Source organism: Phoenix dactylifera, chromosome 3 (genome assembly GCF_009389715.1).
Source record: "Phoenix dactylifera cultivar Barhee BC4 chromosome 3, palm_55x_up_171113_PBpolish2nd_filt_p, whole genome shotgun sequence".
NCBI classification, from domain to species: Eukaryota; Viridiplantae; Streptophyta; class Magnoliopsida; order Arecales; family Arecaceae; genus Phoenix; species Phoenix dactylifera.
This window is the reverse complement of record NC_052394.1, coordinates 8,973,285-8,999,591: the sequence shown is the minus strand read 5'-3', so window position 1 is coordinate 8,999,591 and position 26,307 is coordinate 8,973,285. Positions and strand designations below refer to the sequence as shown.

Genomic DNA, 26,307 nt, shown 5'->3' with positions numbered 1-26,307 from the left:
CCATCACTCCATCGCTCCTAACTCCTGAGTCCCAATTCTTCATTCTCCTGAGAGCTGAGGCAGAGGAACCCTAGAGAAAAACTTTCCTTTTCGGATTGATCTCCCCCTTCATGCTCGTCCAAAATCGTAGAGCCTTGCTGATTATTCTGGTGCTCTGCACACCCATCTTCCATGGACTCGGGAGGGGAAAAAGAAAGAAAAAGAGGTTCGGGTTTGTGCACTTGGAACGACGTAGTTAGGGTTTTATTGCCTTCCCTTTCGCCCTCTTTTCTTTGTTTGCGCCTCGCCATCCCATCTTCTCCTCCTCTCTTCATTGGACCTGAGATTCTAGGATTGAGATGGCTTACACACTGTTGGCATTCGAAAAGCAGCAAGGGCATGGAGTTTGGGTTAAACCTCAAGTTCTTGGAAGTGGATGCAATGGTGAATGCAATTCAAAAAGAACTGAAAAGATTAGGTTTTGATTAGTAGTTGAGTTGGAGTGTATCGGTTGAATTCTCTTCTCTTCTTCGCAACCTCAAGGAAGCATCATGGGAGGTCATGAGTGAATATTAAGGGCTCGTTTGGTTCGCGGGAAGCATTTTTCCTCCTAGAAATATGATTCCTGTAAAACAAATTTCCAGGAAGAGAGTACTTTTGGCATGTTTGATTGACCATAGAAAAGTGACAAATTTCCAAAGTGCTTATGTTTGGTTGGCCATCCACTTTTCTAGAAAAGTTATGTATAATTCCTATTATGCCCTTAATAAAAATTAGGTCTTTAATGCCTCTTTAATATTTCTTTTTAGGAAAAAGTAAAAATAGAGTGATTTTCGCCTCATGGGAAAGTAACTTTCCCATGTTTCTTATGGGAAAAACTTTTCTATGAAATGTGGGAATCATATTCCCATGGGAATACAACTTTCTCGTCTCTCTCCTTTGAAAAATCTAACCAAACCAGAGGTATTCTCATTACTTTCCAATTGACCACACTTTCCCCCTTTCTTTTCCCGCGAACCAAACAAGCCCTAAGGTGTAGAGAGGGTTTTGGAGTTTTGCTTTATGACTCTGGCTAGGGAAGATCATTCTCTCTCTCTCTCTCTCAATCAATCTATCTCTATTTTAGAGGAAAAATTATTGGTTGGGAAAAAGCTTTTGTGCTTAGCCAGTAAGACTTCTCGTGAGATAAACTCCAATAAGAACTATAGAAAAAATAAAATACATTATAAAATTCTCTGTAAAATTCTTTGAATCCCAATCTAAACATTCTTAAGTCGATTTCAAGACCCAACTTGGAGCTCACCCAACCCGATAGGCTTCAGGTCGGTCCAAAACCATTTCTAGCCCTATAAAGGACACTCATCTCTCATAGAGAACACAATTACAACGTAAAGCAGCTTAGCCACTTGAATTAATGGACCAATCCAACTTATCAACTAACCTCAGGTTCCAACATCAGTTGGCTTGTTTATCCCATTCTTAATTCAAAATTTGAAACATGGAATACCTAGAGGCCATTGACGTACAACCCATTTCACCCTATATTTAAAACATGCTAGATTAGATGCCTTGCCCTTATGCCTCCGAGCTCCCTAGCTAGTGCTGGATGGGGTCGATGGACTTCTCTCCACCTCTACGAACTACCATAATTCTCTTCAAAGTATGGACCATCCCATATTCCATAGCCATGAGCTGATCATCCATGATCCAATCAACATCCATCGCCTCCACAATCATGAACTAAACACTAGTGCCCCTCACCTCTGCAGCCATGACCTAACCTTTGGAGAAATAAACACTTTGCCTCTATGCCCATAATTCCATTGCTAAATTTCCACGCCTGCATGCCCGCAAACCAACCACTTATTGATATCTCATGCCTCCATAACTACGACCCAACCACTTACCTCTTAGCCTTCACACAATCGCAATGTCCCATCACTCTAATGACTTTCATCAGCCTCACTCGTCTTAACGGTGGTCTGGACCCCTGCCAAGCCACCACTCAATGAAGCAAGAATCTCTACCATATCGTAGGCATTCTCTAGCGACAGCTTGAAGCTACTCAACTGATCAACCTTCCTTAGGTTTTCAGATCCAATCGAATTTATAGGTATAGAAAAAAGCCCTATCAATTATAGATTTTTTTTTGACCATCTTTCAATTGTTAAAACGAGATATACTGCTAGCACCATTTGTTCCATTTATCAATCCATTTGCTGGGGACTATTGCTTGCTGTAGCTTCATCAGCAGGACTTTGCTAGCTCTATAGCTAGATCTTGCCACTAAAAGTGCTGGTCAAGAGCGTCATTGGCTTCCTCACCGATGTCGGCCTCTTTGTCACTATCGACCATGAACTCTAGCCTCCACCAGCCCAGAAAAGAGGAGAGAAAAAGAGAGGGAGAGGAAAGAAAGGAGAAGAGGAGAAATGCTAAGAATGAGATGGAGAGGTAAGGGGAGTTCCACGATTGTGCAAAGCAGAGGAAACCCAACTTGGTAACCTCTATGATGCATGTTTGTCATGCGGAGAGGTACGCATGTTTAGATGAAAAACACATCGCTTATGCAACAACTCAGGACCTCACCCAAAATGACTAGCCGGAAGGTATTATTTAGGTTCATTGTGGGACTAAATACACGTCCACACGGATCCTCACATATTTCCTCCGTTTAAGCCCTAACGTCCTCGTCAGGCTAAGGATTCAAATTTCTTCAAATCTATTCACAAACACCACGATCGGCCCATGATCAGCCCCAATGGATCCGTGCTGCAGTGTCACCTAGTCCACATAGGTTATAAGATGGGTCCGCTCTGATACCATTTGTAACAACCCAGGACCTCATCCAAAATGGGTAGCCGGAAGGTATTATTTAGGTTCCTTTCTAAGATCTACCCAGCAAATAACCTATGTGGGACTAAACACACGTCTGCACGGATTCTCACAACCTATATTGAAAATGGACGATTAGTATTGCTCCCTCACAATACACGTATGGCACAGTAATGTACATGTTGCTAGGTCAAACATGCATGGCCCTCTGCGGTCACCGCTGATGACCCTCCTCTCTCAGTCTCTCAGCCTCAAACCTCACAGCTTTCTCTAAAATAGCATAAAGAGCAAGTGTGACCCACACCTAAAACGGACCTTAGGATTAGCATTTGAGCATGATTAAAAAAATAGAAAAGATAAACTGTATAAGTCATGAAGTACAAATCTGTACATATCTATCTAGAACCAGGTACAATTGCCTTAATTAAATTCAAAACCAAATGCGCGGTGGGCGTAATCAGTGAGCAAACACATGGTATTTTAAATAGTTACATGCTGGGTTCAGATACAAACCCAAAAAATTACACGCGTCAGAGAACTATTCCACAAGTATAATATTCATGCAACGAAATTTGCAGCATTTCATTCCCCCTCTCACCGCAATCTACGTGAACCAAAACCGGGGCAGCCCCCTGTTTCAAGCACCACGGGAACCGAAGCAGTTCGAATGAGATCCTAGCAACACACAAGCGACTCCTCCACCAGTATCTTACCTACACGTATCTGAACTCATCGGCATCTGACGCGTGTCAACTAATTACAATAATTGCAAGACTCCTCTTTAGAAGCCATTGTTGTTCCGGAGCCAGAATCCGTGCCCCTTCTTACCTTTTTAAACGGAAGGCCAAACTCTTCCTCCCCTTACAAATCCTCTGCGTTTCGATTGAAGAAGAGAAGAAAAAAGCCGGAAAAATGGCAGAGAGCCCAAGCACGATTGAATCGATGAGGAAGTGGGTCATAGATCACAAGCTTCGAACCGTTGGTAACTTACTGATTTCTCAAATTTCTCCTTTTTCTTTCCTTTTTTTTTTTTAAGTTTCCTCTCTACATATCTTCTTTATTTTTCTTAACATTGGCCAAATTCTTTTGTTTTTTAACCCCCTCTTTAAAGGTTGTTTGTGGTTGAGCGGCATAGGGAGCTCCATCGCGTACAATTGGTCTCGGCCGAGCATGAAACCCAGCGTTAAGATCATCCATGCAAGGTTTGGTTGGAACCAACCCACTCTCTTTTCTTTGTTAAAATTGAGTTTTATTCAGTTTAGTTACTTTATTTTAATTATTGCCACATTCTCCTCGACAAACTAAAGATCCTATCAAACAATGTTATCATATGTAAACCATTACCGAATGAATCCTATTAAGATTCCTCTACTGCTTATATTGGATTTAAACATGATTTAATTTCAGGTCACCCCCTAATTCTGCATACACACACAAAAAAAAAAACTATAATTTATTTTTTTGGTTTATTATAATTCCTTGACATGTTTGTGATTATTTCTTTTATCATTTCGATCTCGAGTAATAAGATTTGGCATTTGGCTGTGTTTATTTTAAAGGTTACATGCTCAGGCTCTCACTCTGGCTGCCTTGGCCGGAGCAGCGTTGGTTGAGTACTATGACCATCGGACGGGATCAGGATCCAAGGTGAACCAATATGCCAAGGAGTTCTTCACAATGGATGCGCGCCCACAGAAAGATTGAAGTCAGAGGAAGCAGCAGCTGCTTGCCCCTGCTGTTCTAAGGCCATCTGTTTATATTTTGCATGTAAAACGTACGTAGAAGTGGAATAAATGCTGGATTTTGGCTGATCTTTGGTGTCCGAGTCCTCCTTCTCATTTCATTTATTGATGAAATAAGGTGGATTTCCATTTATTTTTATGAAAAAAGAAAACTAGGGGAGGTTAGTTCTTCCTCCTGCAATCTTTGTTTGATCACGATGGTACGCCATTTGTGTAACAACCAGAACCTTATTCAAAATAAAAAATAAAAAAGAGCTAATCAAAAAAAATTATTAAAATTTTTTAATTCTGTATAAGTATCTAATATCTATTTAGTGAATAACTGATTTCAGACTAGACATATGCTTGTATAGATTCTTCCAAATTTTTTTATAGTGTAAGATGGATTTGCTTTGATACTATTTATAATAATTCAGAATTTTATTTAAAAAAATTAGATATAAGATTTTATTTAAATTTTTTGAATCTGTATAAATATTTAAAATTTATTTAGCGAATCAATGATGTGGGACTAGTTTGCACAATTTTCATAATTTGTGTCCAATATAATGTGCTATCTCGCCATTTTCTTTTTCTTGCTAGTGCAATTTAGTAAGTGTTTTAAGTGCGTTATGATATGCTTGAGGTGTCAAACAGCTTAGTTCTGCAAATAATTTTCTGGAGGAACCCGGCCTCTATTGAACATGGATTGTTGGCATTTTTATGTAAATGTTTAGCATGTGTGATGCATGAGGGTGAAAGTTTGAACAACTTTGATTCCTCCTAGTTAAAGATGCAAGTGTGCCTCTTTTCCTTTCCTAAGATATTGAGAAAAATATTGGGATTTTCCTTTGATAGAAAAATGAAGTTTTATTAATAAAATTAAGAATAGTTGATGAGCAACCGCTCTGCAGGATTCTTCTATCCATGTTTCAAAAGCTTCTCTCTCTTTTTTGCAGGATTGAAGGAATAAGTTGACAATTGAAAACATAAATGCTTCGTATCCTACAATTATTCTAAGATGTTTTCGTAGAGCAATGACAACTTTTATGAAATCTCCTTCAAGATTAAGCATTAAGATATTTACATTACCACAAATTGTACTCTTTCCTTCGAGGCCAAAACTTCTATTAGGGACGGTGATTTCAAAGAAACCGTGATGGGAGATGTAGCCACAAACTCTCCTCTTCTATCTCCTATAATAAGCCCCAATCCGTTCAATCAACAAGTGTAAAAGATAGCTACATCCACATTAACTTTATATGTACCATCTTTGGGAGATTGCCATGTGACTAAGAGAAGAATTGCGATGAGGATGCTCTTGAGCATCTTCATAAAATCATTGTACCTTCAATGCTCTAAATCATATTGTTTGTGCACAAGGTTTTTCTCGTTGTTTAATGATGGACGTGCCAGAAAGCTCATTTGACAAGCCAATTATAATATGGATAAATACATACATAGGCGTGCCACCATCGTTAGAGTAGTCAGAAGTATGATAATTGAAGGAAAGATACGAGAGTAGCGTGACTCTAAGTATCTTGATCAAGAATTTTTAACATTATGATACTATCATTTGAGGAAGATGGATTTGGTTAAGTATAAGGGTGTATTAATACTATATCAAAGTATTGAAAAGTAAAGTGTAGGATAAAATAAAGCTAAGATAAAATAAAATTTATTGATATAGATTTCATTTTTTTTCTTTTTACAAAATATAATTATATTTATTTATACTTAGAAACATAATAACTGTAATAGAAATCATTGGTCCTTGTAATGGCCCACATCGCCACTATCCTTAGTGGTTTCGAAGATTTGCTCTTATAATCCTGCATGTAGTGTAATTGCAAACCCAAGCTAGTGAAGAAAGTGAGTTCAAGACTGTGGTTGATACTCTGACTTGTAGCTCGTGCCCATGTATCATGGTTGATCAAGGCCAAGTTTTAATCTTTCAGCCTGTTTATTCATGTTGTAGCTACCTTTCGACTTGCACCTACCCACCTAATATGATTTATTACAGGTGAACCATATCTAGTCCATTTGCACTTGATTTGACTTATCTAACCACGTTGATATGGCGTTCGCACGTGACCGCGGGCTAAATTGTTGAGATCATATATAAATGCATATATATCTCAAGAAAAAATTAAACAATATATAGTATATTTTTTTTTCAAATGCACAATTACACAGGTTCCTCTACGTTTAAGATTAATAAAGAAAAAAAAAATACGAGCATAATAGAAAAAGAATGGAGTCAAAGCAACCCTTGGCAGTCTAATGGATATGTCATTCATATTGCACATGTCATATACAAATAATACTTTACTAAGAAATTGGTTTGGCTCCATGTGAAGTTAGCAAATGCTGATGACACCCCCCATTTTTTTTTTTGACAATTGCAACCCTCCATCTTAGTAGGTTTCAAGGGATGCATAAAATACAAAAGTGGTATAATATTTATTGAGTTGTATCAATAACCGAGGAAAATTAATCAGATGGAACCAAAGTTATTGATACTTCCTCCTAGGTGAATTGCGCAAGCCTGGAACTAAAGAAAATATATGTTATACATATTTCTATGGTACCTTGCAATGAAGAAAGTTTCCTCCTGTAGCCAATTTTCTCTTTTTGTCAAGCTCACAAAGTCAACAATATTAGCTGACTTTGTGCACTACTTAAGGACTTATAACAATTTTAAGCCTCAACTATAAACTTAGAAATATTTTTTCCTCAACAAACCTCTCCACCACTAAAAACGAACTTTTGAGTGAAGCTTCAACAAGAGGTTTGAGCATCACCAGCTCACCTAGGTTTAACCTCAAAGCGAAACTTGTTTTAAATCATGTATAAGTCCTTCAATTGAAGACTTCATATAGTGATCACAGAGTCACTATGTACCCTACCAAAACAACAACAAAAAAAATATTAGCAGGTTTCTACATGGATATGTAATTGTTTTAAGGTTGCTAATTAACCAATACCAATTGTTATACAGAGGTGAAGCAAGCTACCCTCCACATTCATCTCATGTAAAGTTAATGCTAACTTAATGGTCTGTTTTGTCGATCGCAATCTTACAAAATAGGGATATTATTTTTTTTTTTCCCGACATGATCTATTATATCCTTATTTTCTAGAGCTTCATTGATTAATGATTTTCTTAAATAATTAATTCTTTCTTCTCTTCCTCTTCCATTGTTATCTCCTCTCCGTTGGCTATCATGTATTGCTATGTTTTCGTTATAGCTTACTAGGGTTTCTAAATATGCTCAAGATTTTACTTGCATCGGGATTTCCAAATTAATTTATATCTCAACTAGAAAGTAAGAAATAATATTACTGCAGCATGCTAGATTGACTTGTCACTTAAGAATTTATAAATAATTCATCTAAAACCTTAGAAGGGATTTGACCGTAATTTTTTGTACTAACATACCTTCGCAGTTCAAGTCGGCATATTAGCTCTCAGGATGGAGGAATTATTGCCCACACTACGTGCATCAGCAGTGCCGTACATACAGTCAATCATGACCGCTGATTTCTGTGATGGCGCGCCGAGATATCAGCACGTGGAGACGGTGCGGGTGTAGGATCAGTGGGGTGGGGTTTGAACCCTAACCGATATTTAGAAAAAAAGCGAAAAAAAAAAAAAGAAGCAGAAAGCTGTGCTCATAAGGGAGGGGAATTTTAGGTCGAGGTCGATGCCGGGCGCGATGGCGGCACCGGCGGCGATGGAGCCCGTGGAGCCGCAGTCGCTCAAGAAGCTTAGTTTCAAATCCCTAAAGCGTGCCCTCGATCTCTTCTCCCCCGCCCACGGCCACTCCACTCCCCCCGATCCCGAGAGGTTCTCCCATAAACCCTAAATCCCAATCCCTCTTCCCTTCTCTTCCCCTTTCTCGTCTCCTCTCCTGCTCTCTCCCTCTTTTTCTCTCTATCTCTCTCCAATATCTTTGAATCGCTTCTTTCTTCCTGACTTTGGGTTTGTTCTATGTTCGTCTTTGCCCGGGGCGTTGCAGCAAGAAGATTCGAATTAGCTACAAGGTTCGAACTTTCTCTTTATTTTTCTTTCTCGATTACTTATCGAGCTTCTTTTATTAATCTGGTCTGTAAGAGAAAGGCTTGCTTCAGGGTTCTTTTTTTCTTGTGCAAGATTTTCTTGCTTTTTTTTCGAGGTCTCGAGTTAAGAAGGAATCATCTGGTCAAATTAAAGGGGCTGAGTGCTCACGTTGTTGTGAAACTACTGGAGAGCAATTGAACATGATATATCCTGGGAAAAATGTAATTTAACTGGTAGTTTTTTTTTAAATTTTTAGTAAAAAAGGGCAGGGAAAAGTTTTGAATTTGGCTGTTGGTTTCTTGATTATGGTTCATCGTCCTCTTAAGGATGACTGCAGCAAAGATACTGTGTTTTATGCTGCCAGTGAAATTGTCTGATTGGATATTTGTAGTGTTAATTCTGAGCAGTGAACGAAGTATTGACGTTGCAGCTGCTTGATTTGAAGGTACATGCTGAATATGGATCAGTTATGGACTTGTCTATCGAGCAAGCACAGGACCGTGGTGGCGCTGGTGCTCAGGGTAAAGGTGACCTAGTATCGACCTCCACAGCATTGGCTCTTCCAGGTGTGTGGTGGTTGTTCCGTTTTTTAGTGCACAAAATATTTGAAATTTTACATGCTTCATGAACCATTCAGTAAATCCTTTTGGTTTCCCTTAAAAGCTTTTATATTCTGTGAAACTAAGAGTCTGAGGCTATAAGATGGTTGCCTCATTGTAGCATGTGTACTTGGTGTATTGTAAATGACCCTTGAAAGACTGAACGTGATGGTACTCATTCATCAAAGCATTGGAAAAGAAGAACTTAAGGATTTGCAATTCTCTGCTTATATTATGTCCCTAAAGAAATTAGAAACAGCAAATTAAAATACTAATTTGTTATTAATAATCTCTTCCAGCTAATGTCAAAAATGTAGGAAATGTTGTTGGCTTCTGAAAACTGCTTTGATATTCAACATGCTGGAGCTTATCAGCAAGTAGTAGATTTCATTTCTTTTCTATTAGTAATATTATTTTTTGTTATTTTTGTATTACTTGTGGTGTTTGATTAGATATAGTATGGAATGCACACAATTAATCTGGTGAGTTTATTGCACTAAGATTTTGTTTTTTTGTTTTTTTTTCCTTTTTTAGTAGAAGGGTCATTTGAAGATTCAGAGAAGAAATGGTTTTGATTTGTTTGGTTGTGGGGTATATGTTTTATTTCTTTAGATCATTGGCACAAGTAAGTTACACCAATAGAATCTGTATTCTAATATGTATTTCAAGGAAAGGTTTAAGTTTTTCGCTACCATATATTACTATAGAGGCCTCCTTTATTCATTAGATTTAGTGATTATCCTACTTACTGTCCTTTCTAACTTGCTACCTTGCAGGATGTGGACTCTCATGTGCAGCATTGTATGGTCCACTAAAATTTACTGTTAAAACTTGCTGTATGCCATTATATTTAGGACCTGGCACTAGTGTAACATAAGAACATCAAATGGTTAATTTTGTTTCTGATATTTCCAATAGTCTTTGAAAATTCTTGATGCTAGCTTAACATTGTTCTGGGCTTATTCTTTTGTAACGGTCTCGAAATTTATTCCTACAGGCATCCAGGATTCCAGAAATTCTCAGAAAGAGGGCAGCCAAAGTGCTATTGTTACTGCACCAACAATGCAACCAAAGGGCCCGTATGTCTACCATCTTATCTTGTTGTGTTTGTGTACTACAATAAATACTTGCAAATTTTACTCAGATTAGCTAACACTATATATTTTACAGGGAACCTGGTATTCCAAGCAGAAATACAGGGGCTGTAGTATCGATTCCTGGCTCTTCAGAAAGGTGATATACATTTCTTTTTTTCCCTTTGCCTTGCTTGAGTTAATGCAAAAGGATTACATTTGATCATCTTCAAAACAATTCTCAAATGGTTGTTAAGTTTATTTTTTTTATTTTTTTTCTGTTAGAATGATTAGCTGCAGATTAGGAGGGAGACACTTCATGTTCATATAAATTAAAAACTTCACATTTTGCATATGGTAGTTGTCATTTCATCATAATGCAGTATGGGTTGTGCATAAAGTGAGTGGATTCTTCTGACAGATGTGGTTCTTTTCTCCTTTTACCATGTGATTTGAACCTGAGATGTCTCTCTAGTATTGAGTCTTATGAATGATGACTCTTTTATAGTCGTTGATGTACTAGCAATATCTGAACAAAATTTTTCTGCTGGTAGTTCCTGTAGTTAATATTGTTTGAACATTAGAGATAGACCTTGTTAACTTCATTTTAATAAATAATTTGCTTGTGTTAAAAATTCCTTAAGGTTTTATAGAAACTTGAAGCTTCTATTCATCAGGTCCATGAATTTTACTAGTTATCATTATTGTAAGAAAAATCGCAAATTTCAAAGCCTTTTTAAGCAGCGAAAAAGATTGTGTCTTGTGTTATCTGCACTTTGAAGGATTGTCATATAGTCCTCTCTCAACATTTTATTAGTTAATACAGAATATGCTTCATGCACTTGTACCGCCTCTTGTCAGAACTGTTATCCTGAGCTCTTCACTGTAGTTTACTACTTACATGAATATAATATGGTAATTTGTCCAGTGTATTGTAAGTCACCTCTACTCTTATTGTTACTTTCACCAATAGAAAGTTATGCCTATTATTTCATTGTTGGATGCCCAGGTACCTCTATATATTGGATTGTAGCTGTCCTTGATTTTTTTTGACCCAATTTGTGCTCTGAATTGTTCCAGCTCCTCGAGTTGATCTGTTGAGGAAAAAAATGATAAACTTTGTTTACAGGAAATTAGCAATTTGGAAGGTGACCAGTCACACTGGAATATTGGTATTTCTGTATTAATTAAATTGAAATAGTCAGTGTAATTGATTGAACCAGCCTTTCTGAAATTTAATAGATAAGTAGTCTTGAAAGTGGCCAAATATTCAATTATATCCCATATCAAGGAGTTGGAATATTTAGTCAGCAAAATTGAACTTGCATAGAATTTAAGGACCTGTCTGGAAGAAGAGGGGAGGAGAGGGAGAGGATGTATGATTGGCAATGATGAGGAGAGAAGATGTCAGGAATTGCAGAAAGAGAAAAAAGACCCACGGGGGTCCTTTTGCTCTCCTGTAGGATTAAGTTTTTGTTTTTTTTTTTTTTTGGGGGGGGGGGGGGTTGGGTGTTTGAGTTGATATGGGTCATGCCTAAATGAGCTGCTCAATTCATGAATCCAGGAGGAAATCCTGCTCAATCCTGCTAAGTTACCCAAGCAGGCCCAAAGTTAGGAAATTATCCAAGTTTGAAGTTTGAACAAGAGGCCAAATGAAGTTGACAGAGTGTCTGGATCCAGTTCACCAATTAATGATATATTTTTCTTTTGAGACCTTTATAATTAGCAATGTATTTCAAATTACCTAATGGAGAATGCTATCTGGGTTGTTGTATACAATCTGTATATACAGGCTATCTTCTTATGCACAGTTGTGCCTATTCAACACAAACCAGCGATAACATGCTGTCAGTACTCTTGACCAGTTGAGCTACATATAAGTTTGATATGGCTGAAATTGGTTAATGTTTTACTTTCTTTAAGCAAAAATTGAGATATTTGATTTATGAATGCAAGGAATATGCTCAATTGCACAATTCGTCACTCCTTTTTTTTGATAGAACATAATTCGTCACTCTTACTACAATGCTTTAAATATTCTAGGAAGAAATTCTTACAATAGTTCTTATTGCTGTCAGGTATCAATCCACATCGGCATTGATGGAAAGGATACCAAGTAGATGGCCTCGTCCTACCTGGCATCCTCCATGGAAGAATTATAGAGTATGCTTGCTTATTTCTTGGCCTTATAATATATTATTATTAGCTGTTACTTTTAATTGTGTGAGAATTAATTCCGATTCTTGAATGAATTGGTGCACTTTTCTAGCAAGCAATTACTATTCTAGGTTCTATAATTTTTAATTACTGGAATTTTAGCACAAAGTAACTATAGTTTATAGTTAAAATCTCAATAAAGGTCTTTGAATTGTGCATGCTGTGCAGCCATTTTGATAATATATTAGTGGAAGTTTGATGTATGAAATTACTTCCCTAACTGGAATATATGTTAAGACGTTTATATCTCTTATGATGCTACTAATATGCTTTTCAGTTCTTTCAGTTTTTACTTCATCTACATATTTGATAAAGGATTTAGGAGATATGTCAGTTATATGACACCCTGCACCACTGTGATATAGAGGAAGCCTAATACACACATTTCTGAACTCATGTGAGCCATATGGATGATTATAAGCAAACTATGAGATGGCATACTAGTTTTCTGTCTTCCACTTTACAGGATGGGTTTTTGAGGGCTTTTCGTTTTGAGGGACTTAAAATTGATTAAAAACTAACCATAATGTGTGGGGGAATTGAAACATTAGGAAATTTCAGCAGATTAGGAGAGTTTTAGAGTTTTATGGTTGCAGTGGTGGGTAATAATCTATGGATTAAAGGGCTTTAAGTAACCCAAGTTTTTATAGTTGCAGTGGTAGGTGTTTCTCTGTTCTGTTGCTTTAAGTTTCTTTTCTATCACTTTTTTCAGTATGATTTACTTCATTGAATTTATGCAGGTTATCAGTGGTCATTTGGGATGGGTGAGATCCATTGCATTCGATCCGAGCAATTCATGGTTTTGTACTGGTTCTGCAGACCGGACAATAAAGGTTCACCTTGCATGATATAGGGCTATATTAATGTTGTAGATACTTGTTGTTTTTGTGATTATGATTATTTTTTTCCTTCTGCCATTATGTGTTAGGATGTATCATCATCATATATTTCAATGAGTGGGTCAGTCTTTGACCTTGTGGCATTTCTTGAATGCACAATGAACTTGTACTTCATTTTCTACACTTGGGATCTGAGCTTTCAGATTATTTCTCCTTTTTTTTCGTTGAAGGTTGATAATGCATAGATTGATTGATTCACAAGGGATATCTGTAAGGATATTCCTGCTGACCATGTTTAAAGTTTTCTCTGAACTATGTTGATTCAAATGTTGCTTCTTAGATTCTATGATAGCCAAAACATATTTTATGTATGTTAAACTTGAAGTTGTTTAATTTTGGGTTGAAAAGGACAAGAAGTGTTTTTCCCCTCATTCTTACCCTTTTGTATTTTGATTATGGCTATGACTATTTATTTAATTTTTAACAAAAAAAAGGGACGTCCTTTTATTTGATTTAAATTTCAACTGGCTGCTTAATTTTTTGCTACTACTTTTTTGTTTCTCCCTTTTCAAGATATGGGATGTTGCATCTGGAAAATTAAAGCTCACACTGACAGGACATATTGAACAAATACGCGGTTAGTTGCATTCAATACATATTGATAGCTTTATTTTGGTTTCTTTTCTTGTGTATTATTTACGTAGAATATTGGAAAATAATGATACGAACATGTGCTTATATTTCTAGGGCTTGCTGTCAGTCAACGTCATACTTATTTGTTCTCTGCTGGTGATGACAAACAAGTTAAATGTTGGGATCTTGAACAGAATAAGGTTGTCTACTGCAGACTCTTATTTATAAACACGTACAAATTTACACCATATGAGGTGTCTACTGACCTGTAATTTACATTTCATTTATCTTTTGAATAGGTGATTAGGTCTTATCATGGACATCTGAGTGGCGTGTATTGTTTGGCGCTTCATCCATCTCTCGATATTTTACTAACAGGTGGCAGAGATTCTGTCTGTCGGGTATGCATTTATATGAATTGGAATGAGATATTGTTGAAGTTTAAACTACATCGTATATTTTGTGTTGATAGTTGTTGAACCAATTTGTGGTACAGTGTCAAGTTGTTTTGATGTAGATCTGAACATATGCTTGACATTGCAGATTTGTCTTCTTTTTCTTTTTCTCAGGTCTGGGACATTCGTACTAAGGCAATGATTTTTGCTTTATCCGGGCATGATAACACTGTGTGTTCAGTTTTTGCTCGACCAACGGTATGCAAACATTTATTTAGTCAGGACATTTGTTCATCGATATTTGCCTAGAATCGTATTGGGCGTTCAAAGTGTATTATTTGTTATCCAGGAATTAATATGTTGAAGTTCAAGTAAATTTTGCATCACAGAGACATGCGATTTGGTTTCATTATGAAGATTGCAATTTCTATGGACTCATCAACATATATTAGCATAATCTCTATAATTGCCCATTGTTTTGTGTAATAAACCAAATGATCAATTTGAAGCAAGTCCATCCACAAGGTTTCGTTTCTTTATGAGGCAGAACTAAATTTCCATCTTAGATCCAGCATCAACATACTTAAACAATCTAATTTTTTTCTTGCTCTTTTTTTTGTGTGAAGCAGTGTGATATAGATCTATATGTGTGGGTTGGAGCATTTTTTTAGGACTCGAGGTTCTTGTTTGACATTTTTTCCTTTATTGAACCTGAATTTTGTGCCTTACATTATGACATAAGTCACATAAAATTGTTGCTAAGAGCTATTTTTTGGCATATTCTCTTTCCAGGCTGTTCAATAATAGACTTCCCCCTTGAGAGTGAAGTCGTGCATAATGAATAATATGCTTTCTCCATATAAGAAAATAAATTACGTATGTTCATTTGTTTCTAAATATTATTAAGACCTTATAGGTTTTGAGGAGGAGGCAAGAAGGGATAGATGCTATTCGATATAAGAGAGTAAATGGAGGCAGTGGATTGTAAATTTGGAACTAAGAGTAATTACTGTTTGTTAATGCAGCCTTCTTGAATAAAATTATGGCGTTCACACCAATCAATGTCAATATGGGAGATTAGGTAGCAGTCTAAGCTGAGTAGACAATTAAAATACTTCTTGCCACAAATCCTGTCAAATGCAGAACTTTTTTTTGATAGGCCTTCAAAGAAACAGCCAATGGGTAGTTGAAGTTGGGTAACAGATAATGGTAAACAAAATTATTCTTGTTATTGTTTTTTCAGTTCTAGGGAATCATTTTTTTACCAACAACACAACTGAGTGATTAAGTACTGCTTCTAAAATACTGCTAGTAGAAAAACCAGATTTATCAATTGGTTTGAGATTTTCCTGAATCTAAATTCTAATGTGACGAACCTTTCTTTTCAGTCAGTATCCTTTAATTGACTTTTTACTTTTCCGCTCTATGCATTATCATTGATGATGCCTGCATTTAGGATTTAAGAAATTTAGGTTGGTCTCTCATCATTTACAGTTCTGTTCATATTTTCTCATCTACTGAATCCTGGCTGTCTTTTTTTCCTCCCCTCGTTTTTTTCTTGATATGTCATGGATGTTTGTCAGGTCATAGAAAATGCAGAATTATCTGTGTGGCTGTTAGTTTAATCAATACTTTTTTCCTTTTTCAGGATCCACAAGTAGTAACTGGCTCTCATGACACCACTATTAAGTTTTGGGATCTAGCAGCTGGTAATGATTTTTTTTTTGTTAAAAAATCAATGTCCATTATTTATCTGTATTAATTTTCATCTTCTGAAGACAAAATCCCTTTTTTCAGGAAAATCAATGTTAACTCTCACCCATCATAAGAAATCTGTGCGTGCTATGGCATTTCATCCAAAAGAGTATGTCCCTCTAACTCATGGCAGTCAGCCTCATTTTTAAAAGCGTCTTTCTTTTTTCTCTTTCTTTAATTCTTAATGTTGCAGTTAGCGGATTATGCTATTTTCTCCATTTTTCTTTGCAGGCAAACTTTTACATCAGCATCAGCAGACAACATAAAAAAATTTGGCCTTCCGAGAGGAGAATTTTTGCACAATATGCTGTGAGTAATCACTGAAAAGTGCATCTTCTATTTGAACAATGAATTGATAATACGTTACTGATAAAATGACAGATAAAAAAAAACATATGTTCAAGCAATGTAGCTTATAGTTTCTCACATGCTTTAGATTATGAGTCAATATTATCGCTTTAAAATCAAGGATATCTAATCATAACATCTAATCATAGTACAAGCTTAAAAATCGATATATCAAATGAAGTAATACATGGCCATACATTTTGTATGCCTCCTTTGATTGAATATTTTACTGAATGGATTTTGATATTAAAGTGATGCCATGCTATTAAGGAATTATTATCATATCAATTTGTAAGAATGAAAGTGACAACAAAAATTATAGAATATTGTTGGCTTAAAAATAAGTTTATAAGAATGGGTCATGGAACAATTTTTAGCAAATTGACTGCAGTTTCCTTGTGGTAATATTGTTATATTTTTTGGGAGATCTTTTTATGCAAAGTTTGAAGGAAAGTAGTAATTTGCATATGATTTTACATATGAATTTACTTGGAAGTTCCATCTGAGTTATTAATTTGATGAGATCTGAAGCAGAAAAAGGAATTATGAAAGGGCGTGTTGAGAGCACTAAGGATAAGGGAGCTGTGGCAAGAAATATCAGTTTCACTTCAGAGAGCCTAAAGGAAGTGTTGGCCTTAGGTTCACATTCCCATTCTCTTTATATATAATTATTGTTAATACTTAGGAGTAGATACATTATTGTATGTTATTTGAGGATGATATATTAATGACTGATAATATGGGTAACAACATTAAACATTATATCAATGCTATATAGAAAAGATTCATATTATAATTTATGGAGTTATCTCTCTAGAAAAAAAATTATAATTCATAGAATGGACATGAAATGTAATTTGTTAGGTGTATATATAAATACATTCTGATTAAAACAGAAGCCTGCAAAATAACCATTTTGAGTAATTTTGCTGTTTGGAATTAAAAATATGAGAAGAAATGTAGAAGTTTCATTTTTAGCTAGTGAAGTGCTGGAAAACCTTTTTAGAAAATGATGTTCTTCAGCAAAACTTTGACAGGTCCCACTGAAGATAGGTTTGAATATTTATAGTGGTGTCATGTCAGTGGAAGGTTAAATGAACATAGGCTTGGAGTTTTGTGGAGTTGAAATTGTGAATCGACAGTCTGCAGCCCTCACAAGGGACATACGGTGTTAATATCTTCTACTTTTGCACTTCCCTTTTGCGCTAGCATCTGCATAAGAAGACTTGAACATCATGACATGCACACATATAGTTTGAGCTTCCAAAGTTAGCATTGACCTTTCTTGTAATGCATACAATGTACACTACTGTTTGGAAGGAATACTTTGTGATATCCATGGGTAAAATCTCCATGGAGATTCATATGTTAATCAAATTTCTAAATGTCTCATATATATACATATTTATATATACACACACAGATATATAATACAGAAGTCAAACCACCTTAAGATCCTTTACCTTTCTATAATTTAATTTCTCTTTCTACAAATGTACTAAAATCCTGGCCAAGAAGGTCCTTGATAGGACGATACCCGTAAATAATTATCAGGAACCTTTAGCTCAAGTTTTCCATAAAATCTTGTTATCTAATTTGCCAAATTCCCCTAATATTGATCTTAAAAAAAATGAAGACAGGATTTTCTTTTGCCAGTTGGGGTGAAGAATTGGTATATCTACCAAACCGTTAGTAGAAGGGTAAAAGGCCTAGTGCCTTTCTCTTCTCTAGGCTGATTTGCTGACCTCAGTTTCATCCTGTCTAGAATAAAATTGTCTTGGCTTCTCAGAAATTTTTGCAATGTAATCCATATTAATGAGGAGCTTTCTTTGAACTATAATGGTTGCCAAGTAATCTAAGGAATTGTTTGGTTAGTCAGTAAGCTGGAATGAATCCGAAAAAACTGCTACTCAGCTTTATGCTGCAAAACAACCTTTCAGGTATTTATTCTTCTTAAACCTGGATGACACTATTAGACCAAAAATGGTCAAATAATTTTACCCAAACTTATTCAGCTTTCTTCCTGCATTTTTGCTCTCATTATTGCTCCTATTCAAGTAACTTGGGTAAAACTACACTGGAACCTAACATGGCCAAAATCTTCTATATAACGAAATCCATTTATAAGGTTTATTTGTTGCATTAGACATTATGCTATCTGTTACATGGATGTTATGTGCCTGCATAGATTAAACCTCATCTACAATTAGACACTTAAAACAATCTAATATTTAAACATTCCTTACATGTATCTATTTCTTATTCTCATTTTCATATCTATAAGCTGTAGTGAACTGTTTTGGCTATCTGTTCTATATTTATTCTCACATGTTTTGGTCTCTCCTTAAGTTTTTAAAGAGTATATAGGAGCTATTTTTTGTGTATTTTCAAAACAGAATCATTAAGAATACCATAAATACATGAGAATTAAAGTTGTAATTGCGGAAGCTAGTATGGTGTGCTCGAACATGATGAAATAGAACTAATGAAACATAATAATATATAATCTACAGAATCAGAATGACCTCGAAATATTGAATTGAATGTGCAAACCTAACGCAGGCTCAAGGAATGCAAACTAACTCAAACAAAAACCAGTAAACAACCAATGAAACTAGTGATGAATTCTCATCGTGTGCTACCTTGGAGCAAAACAGTTGTCATTGAACAAAGACCAAGTTTTCAGAATATCGTGACAAGATGGAAGCAGAAAATGTTGTTTGATGAGCTTCTTAGTAATGTGTGAAAAGATGAAGTCAACCTTGACTTTTTCCCCCCTTTCTCCTCAGGGAATTGTCTCTCTGGATACCTTAATGAAGCCCCTCCTAAAAGTTTAGATTAAGTGTAACCTGCTAAGATATACTTAAACAGCAATTATAGTGCTTAAAATTTTCTTAGGCTTCAAAAAGACGGTAAATGTGTATATGATAAACATAGGGAAGATTTGGACACGGATAAAGTTGCATGAAAAGGCGATATATAATATGAAAAAGGATGCATGTATGAAGCTTAGAGGCATAATTAGTAAACAAAAATAGACTTGTGATTCTACCAACTTAGACATTTTGGCATGAGCCAACCAGTTAGCTGTTGTAAAAAGCTAGTAATCAGAAATTCAGGTTTACAACTTGGAAACCTGAGAATAGTTACAAGCCAAGAGATAATCGTGAATGAATAGAAGACCTTGAAAGGACATATCTTGGAATCTACTAGTTGTTTGTTTAATAGTTGTAGGAACCCCGTTGAAATTGTATTGCGGTCCAAGCTGCAAGCTTCAAGTGGAAAGAAGTGAGGTACTGATATATATAGGGTGGTAAAGACTGTATCAAAATATTCCAACTTTGGAATCTATTAGCAAATGAATATTCAACCAAATCCATCATGGAGTGGAGGAGATTTCTTGCCTTTTCCATTACAGTGCATTATTGAAGCTGACCTAAGCTGTTTCTTCATTAGGTGCACTTTTTATTGTCTTAGAGGGAAACATAGTTGAGAAGGCTTTGGTGAGTGCTCGACAGGCATTCATTTTGTAAGATCTGGTGAAAAGGGAGAAAATGTGTCCTAGCAAATTAACAACTGCTTTTGCTTTAAGAACTATTATCTTCTGACATAAGATACTGAAGAATTGTCCATGTAATGTTTTGAGTCTTTTCTGCTTAAAAGATAAGTCTTTTGCTACGATAGAACTGAAAATGGTGAGAATCTTTCAATGCACAGTATATTATGACAAGATATATTGTCTTATGGTGTGTGTAAGATGCATATGATGATGTTATTCATCCTTAAACTCTAAATTCCACTATTTTCTTGTGCAGGTCCCAGCAGAAAACAATAATAAATTCGATGGCAGTTAATGAAGATGGTGTCTTAGCAACTGCAGGTATGCTGTATACGTAATGAATTAATAGTTGATGGACCAAAAATGCACTAAATTATGTTAGGTTACATGTTAAATTCAAGTTGGCTGTAGCATATCATATTTTCTAGCTTACCTAGCTAACAGTGAAATAAATAGCCATTATCTGGTGTAACTGTTTTGCAACTTTTCCTGAAGGTGACAATGGGAGCCTTTGGTTCTGGGATTGGAAAAGTGGCCATAACTTCCAGCAAGCCCAGACTATTGTCCAGCCTGGTGAGTTTTTTTCATTGATGGGAACTGTGTGCCTTTCCTCATTATTTGGTAATACTTAAAAATAGATCAATGATGGTTGCTTTTGTGTTCTTAAATTGGAATTTTAGGTTCACTGGACAGTGAAGCATGTATATATGCTCTTTCATATGATATAAGCGGCTCGAGGCTTGTTACTTGTGAGGCAGACAAAACTATTAAGATGTGGAAAGAAGATCCAACTGCCACACCAGAAACTCATCCACTAAACTTCAAGCCTCCAAAAGAATTTCGGAGGTACTGATGGCACCCTATGCCAGTAGTTCAGGTTGGCAGCATTGGCGATGCCATTTATTTGCCTGCAACTTAAGCGCGTGATGGAATGGTTCCACATTTAAGTAGAAAATGCAGAACTACTTGCTCAGAAGGTTATACATTGCATTGTGGAATTATCAGCTTTATGAAGCTGTATGTGTTAATTTAACTATGCTGGTACTTGATGAATATCAAGGATGGACTACATTTATCATGATTTTATCAGTAGAGTTGTAAGAAATCTAAAATTGCAGCTTGTGCCAGCAAAAAAGGGTTCACTTGAAAGTCACGAAGATTTAAACAGCACTTGTCACATGGTGTGCATAATTTTGCATGAATATACTCTTGATGATGTGCTTAGCAGCCACACGACACTAGAGAGATGGCGATGCAGCTGCCCAGTCTGTAGATGCTCTGTTTTAAGTTTTTTATTTTGTTAAGCTGGGACGGGGGCTAGAGATCAACAATGAAAATGACCAATCTTTTCTACGATTGATATCTACAGCTGATAAGGTTTCCTTGTGTATGGAAAATAAGTGTGGATGTGATTTGAGAGTCCTTTTTGTGGAATAAATGATCGCTAGGTTGAGTAGCATTTTTTTTTTTTATTTATGAAGAGAGTGCCAATGCTTATCATTCATATATTAAAAAACTTCCCGAAATAAGTTATATGCACAGCTCAAATTGTCTAGCATACAGAATGGCTGCTGAGCTCTCAATTTTTTTATTAGTCTTTGTTTCGGTTCCTTTTAATGTACTGGATAAAACCTGATGTCTGGTTTGAGATGAGGATATCTAGTTCTAGCTTTGTTTTCTTCATAATTTCAGTAGTGTAGAATCGCGAGACATAAACAAATGCATTTTATCATCGATGACTTTTGAAGCGTCTCAGATGTTTCAAATCTTGACAACAAATCAATCATTCTGCTTGCATGTTTAACCTGTTTTGTCCCGGCTGATCGTTGCCAGTAGGATTAGCACGGTCCAACTAATTTTCTCTTATTTATATCGCTAATAATGTGCACGGAGTTCAGGTTGAAAGAAATCAGGCATTGGGTTTCGATCGGATTTGGGCATGTGTGAGCTGCAGCATGTTCGACCTGGTCTGAACCTGGCCTATTGCCTGAATTGTATAATATGGAAAAATTTGGATTCATATCCAAATTCTTGTAAACTCTTGGATCAGCAATAAGCTCGATGAGTCATCTCTTCTTAATTAGCTCCGTGACTCGAAGGCATATCCAACGTATGGATCTATTGATTTTAAGTGAAAAGCAAATTCAAAAAAGAACCACCAAGAATGCACTTAGTAATAGCCGGTATTTTTTAGGGCTAATGGGTCGGCTCTCTTTACTTTCTCTCTCTAGAGATCTATGGAACCTAGCATCAGATCCTTTCTCCTCTCTACTTTCTCTCTCCTCTCTTTATTTTCTCTCTCTAGATATCTATAGAACCCAACATCGGGTCGTCCTGTTGACCTGATCTACGAACCCAAGTTGACTCCCTGTAAAAGGCCTTGATCTACCTTGATGCCCGAGTCGCCTACTGGACCGATCCCCCGACCTTATCAAGTGTCTATCGAATCCACTGATGATGAATTCTGTAAAACGACCTTGGCTCTGATCGAGTCCTGGTCGCCTCTTGTGTATGCTAATTACTATTATCCGCTGATAGGGTCATGTGGAACTGAATATCGATCTATCCTACTTTCATAGACCATACATAGCTTTCTAAGAGCCTTTTTCTCATAGTTCTTAAAACAATTGATTCTTAAATCATATTTTCTTGAATTATACATGAATAAAACAAAAATAGCTTTATAGAGTTTGTAACCCATAAATAAGTATTTAACAGTAGAATAATTATGAAATTATTATTTTCATAACAAAAATACAAATTTCATAAATATGGAGTTCGTAGTTCATAAATAGTGCTTAACGGTAAAACAATTATTTTGCAATAAATCATGAGTTTCATAATATCATATGCTTGATCTTTAATTTTAAGAAAATAGGAAATCATCAACATTTAATACTAGTTTTATATTTTCATAATACCAAAAAATAAGAAAAAATTGAAAAAATAAGAAGTGTCAGATTTATTTACCTTTTTTATATTAGATCGTCAAACTTGACTTGACAATCCAGTTAACCTTATTTAAAATATTGAAAGCAAAATTAATTTTTGTTTGACGATTGTAATTGAATTAAAATAATAAAAAACAAGGTCAATTAGTTAGATTATAGCATTCGACGATTCTTGTGGGTCAGGCCTGGACGATTCGATCAATAAATTATAGGGCATAGACTCGATCAGAGCCAAGGTTGTTTAATATAATTCATCATCAATGGGTTCCATAAACACTTGATAAGGTCGGGGGATCGGTCCACTAGGTGATCTGGACACTAGGGCAGATTAGGGCCCTTTACAAGTGGTCAACTTGGGTTCATAGATCAAGTCGACAAAATCCGATGCTGGGTTCCATATATCTTCTAAAGAGAGAAGTAGAGAAGAGAGAGAAAGTAGAAAGAAGAGAGAAAACAAGAGCGAGAAAGAGAGAGATGACTCTCTCTCCTCCTCTTCTTCTTTTCTTTATTACTCTTCTTTTTCTTTTTTCTTTCTTCTTTCTTGGCAAAATAGAAGAGAAAGGGGGCACCTGGTGGTTGTGTCGTGGTGGTTCGGCATGGTCGCGGTGGCGGGCAACAGAGGGCAAATTCCGGCGATTTTGGAAGATCGGTCAAATTCGGTGGAAGAAGATCGAAACAGGGGTGCCTTATTTTGGAAGAAGTTCCGGCGATTGCCGGCTCAAACTAAAGGGAATGAAGGCCTAAAACATTAAAGGAGGAGGAGAAGAAGATGAACTACTCTTATCTCAGTTCGGCGAGGCGTTCTAGCGACTCTTTCTTATGAAAATCGGAGGAAGAACCTCAGAAAATATGCTTAGAATCGATGACGATCTTTGGTGATTTCGATGGTCAAACTCAAACTCAAAGGAAAAGGCCTTAAATAGATGATTCCTAGGGTTTGTGGCTGGTTTTTAGATCGCTCTAGAACTCCCAGAGTCCGGCGATAATGGAGGAGGAAGAAGACTCCAGTCGGGAGTCTTCTCCTTCTCCCAATCGCGAGCAACAAGGGCTCGATTGATCCTCTCGGGCCGGCCCATTAGTCGAAAAAAAATTGGCTATTACATTTCCCCCCTCCCCTTAAGATATTTTCGTTCTTGAAATATGTGTTTAGTCCCACATTAGTTATTCAATGGGTAGATTTTGGGTACTTATACAAGATCAAGGAATCCAAACAATACCTTCTGACTAGCAATTTTGGATGAGATCCTGAATTATTACAAATGGTATTAGAGCGGACCTGATCTAAAATCTATGTGGACTAGAGGACACTATAGCACAGATTCATTGGGGCTGACCATAGGCCGATCGTGGTGCTTGTGATTAGATTTGAATGGATTTGAACCCTTAGCCTGATAAGAACGTCAGGGCTTAAATGAGAGGAGTATGTGAGGATCCGTGCGAGCGTGTATGTAGTCTCACATCGGTTATTCATTGCATAGATCTTGAATATTTATACATAATCAAAAAACTTAAATAATTTTTTTCGATTAGCTATTTTGTGCAAAATTCTGGTGCAAAATTCTAGGTTGTTATACTTATCAAACTCTACCATATGCCCGGATTGTCAAAGATTCTTCCCCGTCTTCTCGGGAGGGCCTTTCTTTGTAGTTTGTACTGTAAATCTGTTAAACTCTTTTCACTTGGAAGTCTCTTCCATCAACTACATCGACAGACGTGGCCTTAAGTGACCTGCATAAATTTGTGCGGACAAACTAGGTAACTAGTCAAATGCCAACATGACGACAAAAGGTTGGCAGCTTTAAACGAACTAACTCCTTCGCATCTTTGAAAACACTCCTTGGTTCATCAACCTACCATGCGCATTTGCTAAATGTTAAAAATAGTACTGTTGCTGGGTTCTCAAACACAGCTCAAAGACACCTTTCAAAGTGGCTGTCATGCTTGACATTGTGAGAGAACTAAGCAAACTTTTTTTTTGCCTATAAATACGATAGGTAGGTTGGAGTGCCTGACCAGTGACCACGAGCCACATTTTCTTCCCCTAAGCCTAATCTTGGAAGCTTCTCAAGTCCAATACAATTGCATGGAAAAGGTCACCTTAACTAACGTTAATATTTTAATGCCCTGCCGCCTTGCACTTTCCTTTTCTTTAGCATTAGAAATTCTTTTTTATATAAAATATATAATCACCTAAGACATAAGAAAATGATTTGAACATGTGCCACATGGATGGTGAAACATGGACATCGCTTTGAATTCATATAATTGACTCAAGACGTAAGCCTAGGTGTCTGGGTAGGTCACAAATTAGATTCAACCTGCCAACTGGAATGGCCTCCCAAGCTTTTCTAAGCTAGGCCAAACATGGACAATAATTACTATACTACAAGGAAAAAGGGAAGAAAAGACGTCCCGCCGGTCAATCAAAAACCTTTATTTTCATGCTCAGGATTAAATTTCAATTTGCTAATCGCCACCAATGCAATTATTGTCCACGAGGATGAGACCTAATCTTAAGCCTAATCCATATTTTGAGCCGGAGCTAATTTCAGCTAAATTTAATAAATAGTTAGTGTTCGAATCTATCTTAGATCTTAATTCGAGCATTCGTATAAAATGCGGTCAGGCCAGGCTAGACCTGTTTTTACATCCCTAAGAAAACTTTGGAGAAGGGTTTAACCTAATCTAACACAAATTTGTTAAGTAAACCCATTAAATAGAATCCATATTGCAGACTAGATTTTGATTTGGACCCGTACTACCTGAGCCACCTTCATTAGCACATTAATCACATTCAAAGAAGGAATTCTTTCTGCAAGGTGGAGGAAAGGGAAAGATGGGACCTCCCAACCAATGTCCTAATGATTTAGAAATGTGAAAATTTTAATAATTATTGCGTGGAACAGTTGGCTGCAATGAGTAAAACTCCCAAGTCCCAACCTCATCATGATGCAGACATTATAGTGGAAAATATACTTGGGGCTGCTGCCTCCCCCAAGTACATACCATAACAACCCCAAATACCCCCATCTCTTTCTTGCCTTCTATTACAATTCTTAAAGCCAAAACAAAAGAGATGCATGAAAACAATCAAATAAAACGGCCTTAAAGCTTGGACTGGACTCTAAACAAGAGTCCTCTTTTAATATCAAGTGGCCTCAGGTGATATGAGAGAGTGGAAGCCAAGCCCTCACTGCAATTATATGGAATAAAGTGAACAAGTTTGTGGTAGTATCTTCCACAAGCATCATCATATAGTTTGCGAAGAATCATGTCCATCACGATTTATATATCATTATAATATGTACAAGCACCTAACATGTGAGTAAAAATATGGCGATTA

General features: G+C 36.4%; 2 protein-coding genes across 2 annotated transcripts; both read left to right on the top strand.

The window, feature by feature from the left end:
• The first annotated feature begins 3,638 nt into the window (after window positions 1-3,638).
• Window positions 3,639-4,827, top strand: LOC103703614. Its single transcript, XM_008786523.4, has 3 exons — window positions 3,639-3,793; window positions 3,923-4,013; window positions 4,371-4,827. The coding sequence occupies exons 1-3, from the start codon at window positions 3,724-3,726 to the stop codon at window positions 4,513-4,515; spliced, it is 306 nt and encodes a 101-aa protein (XP_008784745.1). The 5' UTR covers window positions 3,639-3,723; the 3' UTR covers window positions 4,516-4,827.
• Window positions 4,828-8,170: 3,343 nt separating this feature from the next.
• Window positions 8,171-21,190, top strand: LOC103703613 (protein pleiotropic regulatory locus 1-like). The gene is made up of 17 exons (XM_008786522.4): window positions 8,171-8,382; window positions 8,555-8,579; window positions 9,041-9,161; window positions 10,192-10,273; window positions 10,365-10,427; window positions 12,346-12,430; window positions 13,225-13,317; window positions 13,897-13,960; window positions 14,071-14,156; window positions 14,256-14,357; window positions 14,526-14,609; window positions 16,000-16,060; window positions 16,149-16,215; window positions 16,338-16,415; window positions 20,270-20,334; window positions 20,509-20,586; window positions 20,694-21,190. The coding sequence occupies exons 1-17, from the start codon at window positions 8,240-8,242 to the stop codon at window positions 20,864-20,866; spliced, it is 1,470 nt and encodes a 489-aa protein (XP_008784744.1). The 5' UTR covers window positions 8,171-8,239; the 3' UTR covers window positions 20,867-21,190.
• The last annotated feature ends 5,117 nt before the right edge of the window (window positions 21,191-26,307 follow it).

Coding starts and splice junctions, on each gene's coding strand:
- LOC103703614 (XM_008786523.4), top strand. CDS start 3,724: ATGGCAGAGAGCCCAAGCACGATTGAATCGATGAGGAAGTGGGTCATA. Junction 3,794..3,922: donor TCACAAGCTTCGAACCGTTG/GTAACTTACTGA, acceptor CCCTCTTTAAAG/GTTGTTTGTGGTTGAGCGGC. Junction 4,014..4,370: donor GTTAAGATCATCCATGCAAG/GTTTGGTTGGAA, acceptor TTTATTTTAAAG/GTTACATGCTCAGGCTCTCA.
- LOC103703613 (XM_008786522.4), top strand. CDS start 8,240: ATGCCGGGCGCGATGGCGGCACCGGCGGCGATGGAGCCCGTGGAGCCG. Junction 10,428..12,345: donor ATTCCTGGCTCTTCAGAAAG/GTGATATACATT, acceptor TATTGCTGTCAG/GTATCAATCCACATCGGCAT. Junction 20,335..20,508: donor TGGTGTCTTAGCAACTGCAG/GTATGCTGTATA, acceptor CTTTTCCTGAAG/GTGACAATGGGAGCCTTTGG.